Source organism: Anthonomus grandis, chromosome 10, assembly GCF_022605725.1.
Source record: "Anthonomus grandis grandis chromosome 10, icAntGran1.3, whole genome shotgun sequence".
NCBI lineage: Eukaryota > Metazoa > Arthropoda > Insecta > Coleoptera > Curculionidae > Anthonomus > Anthonomus grandis.
Window position 1 is genome coordinate 29,053,499 of NC_065555.1, and position 11,712 is coordinate 29,065,210.

Sequence of the window (11,712 nt, forward strand, 5' to 3'; positions counted from 1 at the left end):
CATAACCAGCCCAATAATGTGGAATTTTATTATTTTAAAATTAGTAGTGAGAGAGGAAAGGATGGAGAAAGGATTGTGTAGTGTACAAATAATTTTCTATATCTATACGTGTTGTTTTCGTCGCTCTTGTGCAATTTTAAATAGAGGCGAAAAATGTCATTACATAATTAATTAACCGTAATATTTTTGTCATCTAGGAATTTTTGAACACCGTCCAAAGTAACTCCTACTTCCAGGGATCTTTTTGCGTGAGAGCCTTCCTTTTCCAGAGTTTTAATTTCTTTTCTTAATTGAATTTTTCTTGGAGTTATTGCCGAAATCTTCATTGACGTTCGACAGAACTTATCTTGAAAGTAAAATTTATTTTAGATATACGATACCTGTTTTAATACAACATTAAAATTTAACTCAAAAACAAGATCAAAATAATTTAAAAAAAATTAGGGTAATGTTTTTTGGAATTTATTGAACTTTACCCAAACTGAAATAATAAAATCTAACAAAAAATATAGATTTTTTTACTCAGGAGCTAAAAAACTATTATAGGGGTAGCGTCGTATTCATTATTAAATTACTAGGTTTTTCTTAATTTTTATTGTACTTTAAGTAAAACATTTGAGTATAGTGCAAGTGTAATTGTTTTGCATATTATAAAAAACTTCACAGTGCCGATTCTTTCACTTATCTGTATTATTACATACATCCGTCTGGACAGAAACATTAGCATCGGAGTGTCAGTTTGCACGGAAGCGTCACTGAATTCCTTCCTTAATGTGTGACTTGCAATAATGTTAGAATTATCTGTGCCTGGAAAAATAGTACGTAAATTTGTAAATCATTCTGATTTCCCTATACACCAAAAAATTGCAAATATTAAAAGGTACCTTCTATAATACATATTGCCATTATAAGTGCACAAATTAGAAGAAAACATAAAACATACTTGTCGATGCTCTGGTCAGGAACAATGTAGGAATTGCGTCGGGTCTAAGACGTTGATTTGAAGGAGACATAAAACTGCTCTCCGCAAAATGCAAGCTACAGATATTAACCCTTTTATAACATTGTTCCGGAGTAAGATCGGCATATCTATGTTCGCCAGTATATCCCAAAATACCTTTCCAGAGTTGACACCTATAATCCATTTTTTATATTAATTTAAAAAAAGAAACAGGAACCAGATCATAAAGTAACTAGGAATGCAATTATAAATTTAATAAACAACTAATTCTAATGTACTTACCTATTTTCATTTTTTGGACATCTAAAAAACATTAAACCACTTCCACGCTTTGAAAAAACAACTGTCTACCGAACAATAAGTCGAGATTTTAATATAATAGATTATAATAATTTGCCAGTCCACTGAGTCCACCCGGTACAACTAGTAATAAAACGCTCGCACTTCAAAACGACTTAAACTCTACTCACTGTGTAACCCAACAGATTCGATTGTAGGAGCGTCGCCCGGCAAACGAAGTGAGGGGCGGTGAATAGGTAATTCGGCGCGTGGAGCCGAGTGAAGCAACTTGTATTTTATTCAGTAAACTTTGGTACAGGGATAATTTTAGATATTTTCCAAAGATCAGGAAAGCTTTCTTGTTTTAACGCTAAATTAAAAAGGAAAGTTAATGGTTTAACAAAAGCTATGGCACAATCATAGAGAAGGAAAGCAGGAATTTTGTCGGGTCCAACAGTTGCTTTTGGTTTAATCGTTTTGAGAGCTCGTAATACTTCATCCTCCGTGAATCTAGATATAATGATGGTGTCTGCAAATATGTTTTGAGCATTGTTGCCAGGTTGTGTAGCAGTGGAAGAAATATATGCACTTTTAAAAAAATCTGCGAATGCGTTTGCAATGGCTTGAGGATCAGACATAATCATTCCCTATTGGTCAGTCATATTTTGAGGTAACAAATTGTTATTTTGTGAGCTTTGAATTAGCTTCCAAAAATTGTTTGGTTGGGAAAATAAATTATTTTCAAGGTTAAAACAGTATTGTCTGTGTGACAGTTCAATATCTTTTTTTATTTTCGATCGCAGCTCTCTAAATTTAGTTAAATCATATTGTTGATGAAAACGCTTATATTTCCTCCACGAGCTATGTTTATTTCTAATTGATTCAATAATTTCAGAGGTAAACCAGGGTGAATAAGATCGTTTGCGCCGGGCAGTTTTAGGGACACAGTTATCAAGACAATTATAAATTTTATTATAGAAAAGTTCGACGGCAGAATTGATATTATCCACAGATCCCAATATATTCCAGTTATTAAAGAAAGCTCTGATATAAAATTCTTAGGTCAGCTTTTTTAAAATTATAAAAAATATTTTCAACTTTACCGCTATTTATTTTTTTGTCAAGGTTGTATCTAAACTTAATCAACAAGGCTGGATGAATATCTTCGTCTTTAACTAAGAAATCATGGCATCTCTGTACTTCACAAAGATCTGATCGAGATGTAATAACAAGATCCAGAAGCCGTCCCTGGATATTTTCAATAAAATTTATTTGTTTCCAATCAAAAAATTCTAACAAATTATTAAGTTGGTTAACTCTAAATGACGGATTAGCTCCTTTCGAATACAAAATGTACTCTGGAATATTAAAGTCTCCTAGAAACATAATTTTTGAATTGTAAAGATACGTTAGCGTTGAAATGTAATCAAAAACATTTTCAAAAACCTCTGAAAAACGTCCGGGTGGGATGTAAGTTAAAATAATAAAAAGATTAGTGTGATTAATAATTATTTTTAGGCCAATGATTTCTATGATGCTACGCAAATCGTTAGGAAGAACCAATTTTAGGTTTACGACAGAAAAAGTTTGTCTAACCGCCAATATAACACCACCCCCCTTATCCTCACTCATCTCGGCGTAGTTTCTGTCACAGCGATATACTGTGTATTCGTTCGGAAAAAGTTCTGAATCAAAAAAACATTCAGCCCAGACTCTGTAATAGCGATAATATCATATGTACACGTTAGTACAGAATTGAAAAAAGATTTTGTTTTCGAGCGAAGGCCATTGGTATTCTGATAATAGATGCAAAGGTCGTCAGTACGCTGCTGCTGCCGGGTCTCGATTGACTGAGAGCCACTGCAGCCATAAGAGTTAAGTTGAAGCGAGAGAGTGTCGTAAAGCGAGAAGGAAGAGCGGTGTGAACCTGATGATTGCTACAGAGTGGACCCAAATATTTCAGATTTATACTTTGCATTAATTTGCTTATATGAATAACAATTTTTGTAATTCCAAGAAGCGTGTTTGGTGTCTATGTCTAACTTAAATCTATCTTTTACAAAGCTACAGTTACTACACTTGTAATTATCTTCTGAGACATTGCAATTTTTAAATTCGTGTGAGCCTGAGCATAGAGGACAAACAATTTTATTTTTACAGAATTTATTAGAGTGCCCGAAATTATTACATTTGAAACAACGAGTTACAGAAGTTGAATCGTAAATTTGACAACTATCAAGTCAGACAATAATGTGTTTTTGATCTGTTAGTTTTTTAAAAGTGACTGTATCTATCTGTAGCAAAGCCTGAAAAATGTTTTCTTGTTTCTTTGTTGACCATACTTTAAGTACACTAAATTGGATAAGAAAAGATTTTTATGTTGACATTTTAAGTGATATTCTAGAGCTTCTTTGGAGTAGTCTTCTGTCAAACCAACAACTCGTACCATCGGCCTAGTTGATTTAAGTTCACGGATTTCATATTCTTCTGCTAATTTCTCATTAGCTAAATTTATTATTCGATCAGCACTGTTATAAAAGATTTTGAAGTTAAAATTTTTGTTAAACTATACAGATGTATATATCTGTTGTCTGTGTCTGTAAACTCGACTATCAATATTTGTGTCGGACTGTACTTAGTAGAGGAGGAGTAGATGAAACGCTATTATTCTCTTTTTAACTTGTGACTTAAGATTTATTATTTTAAACTATTTCTGCACGCCGGTATATCATGAATGATTAAATTAACAATTTTTAATTTCTATATATGTATAGGTGATCAGTTGGTTGTTACCAGCACAACGGAAGGATGCCCGTACATAGGAAAATGCCCCAAAGAGAATATTTACAAAAAAGGCTGTTGCTACTACTGTAATGCCACCGTGGAGAAAATGAGTGAGTATCAGGAAATAGACATTAAATTCGCTTTTACTTAATTCCATTAATTTTCTTTAGCATTATGCAGTCCTCAGCCAATCCAAAAAGCAAAGACTGTAGGCATGATCGTCGCAAATCATCAAAATAATGGAAAATGTGTGAATAAACAACCTATAAGGGACTTTACTGAATGTATCGGAACTTGCCATTCGTCAACGTTCTTCAGCACCAGTAAGTATATTATAGTGTATGCCATTTTCCTGGGTAATTATTAGCGGCTCTGATATTACAACTACGTACTAAGAAGATAATAAAATTATTAGTTTATTATTAACGGTACTAGCTTCAAACTACACAATCTCGTTACGATTTATTTATACGATTATTAACTAAAATCTGCAATTTTACACAAAAGAAATAAAACTAAATTAATTTTATTTAACAAAATTGACTAAAATAGCTAAGAAATTATACAAGTTTAAAACTAAAAAAAAATTAGGGCGCTTGAGACCACACGACTGAAGTAAAACTTCTTTTATATGTATATTTATGCACAATTTCCGTGCGTAATTTCTTCTTAGTTGATGGTCCTGGAGCACCACTTTCATATTCAGAGTCGGTTCATCACTTCCTACCATAATTCTTATTATTCATCCGAAAATTCACAAAATATGACCTTTAAAATGAATTTATAATTTCATTCACTTTAAACGTAGAAGAAAACATAGAACAACAAAAATTAATTTATACCATCGTTCAAAAACAAAATGAAATTACAAAATAATCAAGAACTGACCGTTCGCGTAACCCTAGCAAACTCGCAACCGATCTACTGATTGAAATATAACTATATATATTTATTTCATACACTGGCTATGAGGGGAATAGAGAACGAAAATATGTACGCGCACGGCTCTCTCTTGCTCCTACAATATACGAACCGTAACGCTCTCTTTTTCTATCTTTACTAACTCATATCTCCTTCTCAACTACCGTTTGCCTCGCCCGATCACACTTTTCGTAACGCTTCCGTAACGCACTCGCCAGCTTAAAATGAATCCACATTGATACGTAATTACGGATCCGTTGGGACCACGTGATTGCTATCAGCCAATAAGAGAGCCGAAAGGTTTCACATTCATTTATGCCAAAAAATCTCTATGGGATCCGAGAACCCCTTTACAATCAAGGCATAAAAATAGGTTGAAGCAATTGTGGGAGGTCAAAACTGTAAACACCAAAAACTCGAGTAAAAATATAACGTCATCTTATGGATAGACTTGACAGCCTCATGTATCCGTAATTACGTACCAATGTGGATTTAGGCTCACTCCCCAACTCAAGCGTGCGTAAAGAAGTTTTACTTCAATAATTTGTTACTCCTAAATCAATAAATGCCTCCAATGATTAGGTTGTGGGTCTGTTGGATGGTACTTCCAAACACCCAGCAGTCTAGATGACAATCTCTCCCTCCATTGGCAAGTTTGTGCTAAAATCGCAATTAATTACAATATCTTTTAGATTGTAATGTTTCCAAACCCAGCAAGTTACATCTAATGACATAATAAAATTCAGCAGAATGTTTGCAGCCTAACAAACTTACGTTAAACTCCCTCTAGTAAGTAAATGTGAAGACATAATTGGTAAGCCTCAGAGGGACACGAAAGGTTCATCAGACGACCTATGTACACAACAGACGATGGCTGCCTACTACTCCCTAATTTAATTTAACAATGCAAATTGTGTATGTCATTATTGGATGTTTGCAATCCCTTCTCACCATTTTTCCCTATCGCTGGTAGTGTGAATTAATTCTCCTGCATTTTCTATTCCTGTGTAATGTTTGATATTTCGAAATCTCGACATCCTCTTTTTGCCTAAACCCCTTCTTCCCTCTATTTTTCCTTCTATTAATAGTTGGAGCAAATGGTACCTTTTGTTGCATAACACATGTCTTAAGTACGCTGTTTTCCTGCGTTTTATCGTGCTCAGCAATTTGCGTTCTCTTCTTATCATTCTGAAAATTTCGTTGTTGGTTTTTGATGTTGTCCATGGGATTTTCAAGATTCATCAATAGCAATTCATATTTTAAATGCTTTCAGCCTACTCATTGTATCTTTTGTATTGTATTTTTAAATCTCATGATGAATGAACTTCTCGTTTTTTCTATCCGGCATCTGATTTTTGCATCTGAAGACCAGTCTTCATATAACAAAGTCCCCAGCTAGTTTGTTACTCGATCTCTCTTCACCATAGACTTCTTAGATAGGAAACTCCCATAAGAGCCAATAGAACACTGAACGCCGATTGACTGTTGCCCCCTCTGGATGTCGAGGAGTAGTACTAACCGAAAATGGGTTTGTGACGTCATAAGAGGGGGTTGATGTAAAATTTGATTATGACGCCAAATTTGAATTTCGCTCTACTATATCGAGCGCTTAAAATCAGTGGGAAAGGTGTGGTGCTTTCGGAAATTATTGTAGCTAGATTGAAAAAGTGTTAAATCGGGCCTTTTTATGTCCTCATTTGTCACTTTTTCTATTTGCGTACTATAATTTCCGAAAGACAATACATTTCCTACTGGATACTTAGGTGAGTTTCAGAAATTAAACAAGAAATATTCACAAAATGTATTACTATATTATAGGAAGAGATTATAGCGAAAAATCCATAAGTTATACAATAAAAAGTAACAGTCATATATGCTTATAAAATTTTAGTTAAAATATAAAAATTCTTCCAATTTCCATAATGTATAAACTCGCAACATAATTTCGTGAGGAACTTAGTGGTATAAAGAGCGAAATTTGCAAAATAAAATGCTCCAAAATTGCTTAAAATGCTGAAATTGCTCTTCTCTCAGGTTTGGCGAAGCATTTTGAGTAAGTTTTGTCATTGAGAATGTCAAAAATTCTATACATAAACAAAATGAATTCTACTCCGTATTGAGCTTCACTGGGTAATTTACTTTGGAATCCAATGTCTAGAAATAGAAAGCACATTATCCAATATTAATTTTTAAAATCATTAAAAAAAATAGAATCTCACCCGATTTTGCCATATTGTTCGTCTAGGATCCTATGGTATTACTAAAGACCTGGGTGCAGTTTTTAACTTTCAATCTGTCAGCATATTCTCTTGTCGGCTGCTGCTTTATGTGATCAAAAGTGGTTAGTTCTTTATAATTGTGATCTGAAAAAAGACATTATTAAATCAAAAGTCCTATACATGTTGGACGATCTTGAGCTAGTTGTGCCCAGTTTCTACTGGCGACTTCCGTGATATCCTCCCTTTTTGTTTTTCTGGGGCGCCACTGGATCACTTTGTTGGTCCATCTACTGTCATCCTGTGTTGCAACATGCCCTGCCCACCTCCATTTCATTTCGGCCATGTAGCAGATTGCTTTTGTTCGTCTTCTTATTTCCTCGTTTCTGATTCAGTCCCTTATGAAAACTCCAAGCATTGCTCGTTTCATAGCTCTTTGTATTGTGTTCAATCGGTCTGCACTGCCTGTTGTGATTGTCATTGTTTCGAGGCCATATGTTGTGCTCAGGAAATATTAACTTTGCGTTTTCAATGCATTGGAATGCCTGAATTTTGTAGAATAAACTCTAGTTTTCCAAAAGCAGCCCAAGCTATTCTCCTTTCCTACCTAATTTAATGAGGTGACCCATATATACATAGGTATTAGTCAATGTTTTGAATGCTTTATTAGCTCTATTGAAAACTATTAATTACGAATTTCTTTCCAGTATCCGGTCTACATGAATCAATTTGTTCGTGTTGTCAAGCTGTGGAGTATCAACCGCTAGAAGTCGAACTGACCTGCGAAGATGGTTTTACGTGGATCAAAAAAGTGGCTGTACCGGCAAAATGTGAATGTGTCCCCTGCGGTGGTGGTTCTCTGGAATACCCAACGAAAGAGCCCAGGATAATGTAGCGCCAAAGACAAATAGTGATGTATTAGTTTATCTATATTAATATATATAATATGATAGTTCTTTTGAATCAATTTTAAAAAATCCTGCAGGTATTTTCTGAATTGTATGTACCTTACAATAAGGTCGTTAAGGTTTAAATAAAATGCTTTGTCATTTTTAATATGTTTATTTGTTAACAAAACCTAAACATTAAAAATAAAAGACTCTACTTTAAAGTAAAGTTTGCAAATTTGAAAAAAAAAATGCAAATATTTTTAGTTAAAAGTATTTATAAAATAAAAAAAGGAACATAAAAAATAAACAAATAACAAAAACATTTATTTTTTATACAACAGAGAGAGTTAAGAAATAGTAACAATCCCAACAAAACGAATTATACGGGGAGTTTTAAAAACATACGGCAAAAATTTAAGGAAATGTTCGTTAGGTTAAAGAAAGTAAAAAAGTAACAAAGTAACAATGTCCAAAATTGCTTCATTAAGAAAATACAGGGTGTTCATTTTGTTTTGAGCAGAGTGTTTTTTCTTTCTAGAGACTAACTCAATCAAATTTTTTGTATGTCTCACGCTCCTTGCTTGTTACCTTATTGTTGTGGACTAGGTTCCTGTTCTTGTCGAACGGTGATTTTATTTACGTCAGTTTTCACTTTCTCTCTAACTTTGAATACCCACTCTTAAGTGATATAATTCTACTCGGTGTTGAACAGTTAGTTAGCAGTTGTTTTTTGTTCAGCGATCAGTTCAGCCGCAGTAAAAAGCACTTTTTCATTTTTATCAATGTGGACTTAGAGGTCTACTCTACTAAGTCAAAATACTCCACGAAGCAAACAGCAGACCCCAATAACGGCGACTCTTCCCCCATCGTCAGTAAAAAGCGTGCATTCTTGAAAGAATAAGTAGAGAAATGAACTGAAATGGTGATATGTATCTCACCGATCAGTCCACAAAAAGCGAAGGCTCTAGATCCAAAAGAAAAAAAAAGAGCGGACTAAGACTTCAAGAGTTAAGTTAAGTTATCCTACTCCCTCAAATGCAAAAAATTCCATCCTAAGCACCTCCAAAATAAATCAAATCCCACCTAAACCCCAACAATCCCTCCCCAGTCCTAATGGCCCCGGCGGGAGCCTAACGCCGCTCCAGAATCAGAGCTCGAGGGGTCCAGAGTTTTGAGGTAAAAGAACAACCCGACTGGTGCTGCAGAGCCAGGCTCCTGTTCATAATAAACGGGAACAGCCTAGAGAGAGAGAACTAGCAAGTAGGCGGGCATTTACCCAGTCCCAGAGGGCGAGGAAATGCATCTTTCCGAACCCGAAAGTCCTGAAATTAATGTTACTTGGGAGCTTGTGCCTGGGCAATGTAGCCCCTCAGCATTTCGAGTTGTAAACAAAGTCAACAATTCAAATAAATCAAATGAAAATCAGCATATAAGTAATAGTGGTGTTGCAACCTCTAAAAACCCTCTGTATATGCACCTAAACAACCTTTCCCTAGCGGGTAGGAACAAAGTCCTACAAAAAGTATTTAGAGACACTACAAAACGAGCAGCTAAATACAAGTTGATAGGTGAAAATGAAATAATCATAATTAAAGTACTATCAACTTTTAAATTCATGTAGAGCAATCTATAAACAAGGCAACAGCCCGAATATGGCAATTACGGCGAACAATAGGTACAAGATGAGGCCTAACACCCCATGTTCTTAAGTGGCTTTATACTGCAGCTATACGACCGGGGGTCTCCTACGCATCCGTGGTATGTTGGCCAGCGAAATTAAAGGTCACCAACACCCAAAAACTGGCTAGACTGCAAAGACTGCTCTGCTTGAGAATTACCGGAGCCAAGAGAACAACACCTGCGGCACCTCTAAACATTCTTTTTGGGCTACCGGAACTCCCAGTCTGAATTAAAATGGAGACCATGGCGGCGTATAAGAGAGTCAAGGATAGTGGAGAATGGTGCAATGTTCACTTAGGACAAGGCTCAGACTCAGGATGTGTAAGAACATACCAATTCTGGCATCAGGATGTACTACAGCGAGTGGAAAACTAAGTTTAAAGAAAGGCTTTCGGGTGGTAATCCCGACAAGGAAAGAATGGTGAACCAACCAAATCAAGGAGCTAAACGGTTTCCAGATGGGTCATCGATAGAAAGGATTAAGTCAACCGGAGGCGGAGTGTACAGGATGGAAACGAATACAGTAAAATTCTTTCCGCTAGGAGAAGACACCACAGTTTTCCAAGCGGAGGTGTTTGCTATACTTGAAGTAGAAAATGACCGTATTCGGTATAAATATATAAACGATATCTACTCTGATAGTCAAGCTGCCTCAGGGCGATCCAAAAATCTAGGGGCAGCTCAGCGCTAGTCCAGGAGACGCATTAAAGCTGGCAGTCTTCAGCACACAGAGAAGTGAAATTTTGGGTCTCACCTGGGTCCCAGAACACCAGGGTTTCGAGGGCAATGAACGGGTAGACGAAATAGCAAGACAAACTTCCCTTAGCCTCTTCGTAGGCTTCGGCATCTACTTCTCTTGGTATAAGAGAAAGTCTGCTCTCTCCGAATTGGTACAGGGGAGGAAACTTCATACTTATTGATTCTTCATAGGAATTTGCGATAGGTGGAGTCGTCTGAGAAGGAACATTTTTGTCTTTGGCAATGCTTTTCGGGCCTATCCAGAAATTTTGCTGCATGCACTGATGGGCATTTAAAGCGGCGCTTTTGCGTTTTCCAGTAAACAAGCTCGTGGCATTTACTTTCTTCAAACAAGGTTAACGCTGTTTAGAATTTAAGGTCGTTTTACCTGATAACCGTTCTTTTTTTCAGTTATTAAGGATTTTGCTGGTCAAATAGATTGGGATATTTTTGACTGGGCATGCTAGAAGTAGAAAACATTTAGTTTTATTTAGTATTTTCGAGATTATACAATTTCTCTCTGAAGCGTGTATTGCGTTTTTTAAGGTATTCCTGGATCGTGTCTATCTCCAGGTCTTTGTGGAGATCTGACGTCCTGAACCATCTAACCGCAAATGTCCTGAAGGATTTTATTTTGAAACCTTTGAAGGGTAATTGTGAAGCATATTGGAATATTAAATAAAAGGGTTTATTGTTTGTTTTTTAGGACATCTGAAGTATCTGAGAGAGTGTTCGCCATCGCAGTTGCAACACTTAGGTTTTTCGGCTTGTTCGATGCCTTTGTTCGGACAATCGCCAGAGAAATGTTTCCACCGCATTTGTGGCAACACTCGACAGTTTTGCAGGGTGTGCCCAAACTCGAAGCATCTATTACATTGACCTATTTACTTTATTTTAGCGGGTTGTAATTTTTTGATTTCAACTTTAACATAGTTGATTTTTTTAAGGTTGTATATTGAACTTGGTGATTGGCACCAAAAATCTCAGCAAATCAGTTTCAATGTTTCTTCTTGGGCCTACCTAAAGATCTGAATTGAGACAACGTGCAAGCCTTTATTCAGAGGACGGGCCACGGCTCTAGCTCCCCCACCCTTACTACTACTACTACTCTTAGCCAACTACGTGAAGCGAACCGTTTTTATCTGACCTACCAGTGTAAAACTCCATTTACCATAATGACTACCTAGGTAAAACCCAATTTTATCATGATGGATAGCTACATCCAACTTCCGTAAACCGACGT

At 35.9% G+C, this 11,712-nt stretch overlaps 1 protein-coding gene across 1 annotated transcript in view; it reads left to right on the forward strand.

Moving 5' to 3' along the window:
* Positions 1-8,217, forward strand: part of LOC126740857 (hemocytin) — a 279,897-nt gene extending 271,680 nt beyond the window's left edge. The window contains exons 66-68 of the mRNA XM_050447026.1: positions 4,015-4,134; positions 4,195-4,347; positions 7,869-8,217. Of these exons, the coding sequence (XP_050302983.1) occupies positions 4,015-4,134; positions 4,195-4,347; positions 7,869-8,056 (461 nt within the window). The 3' untranslated portion in view covers positions 8,057-8,217. The remainder of the gene's footprint in view (positions 1-4,014; positions 4,135-4,194; positions 4,348-7,868) is intronic.
* The last annotated feature ends 3,495 nt before the right edge of the window (positions 8,218-11,712 follow it).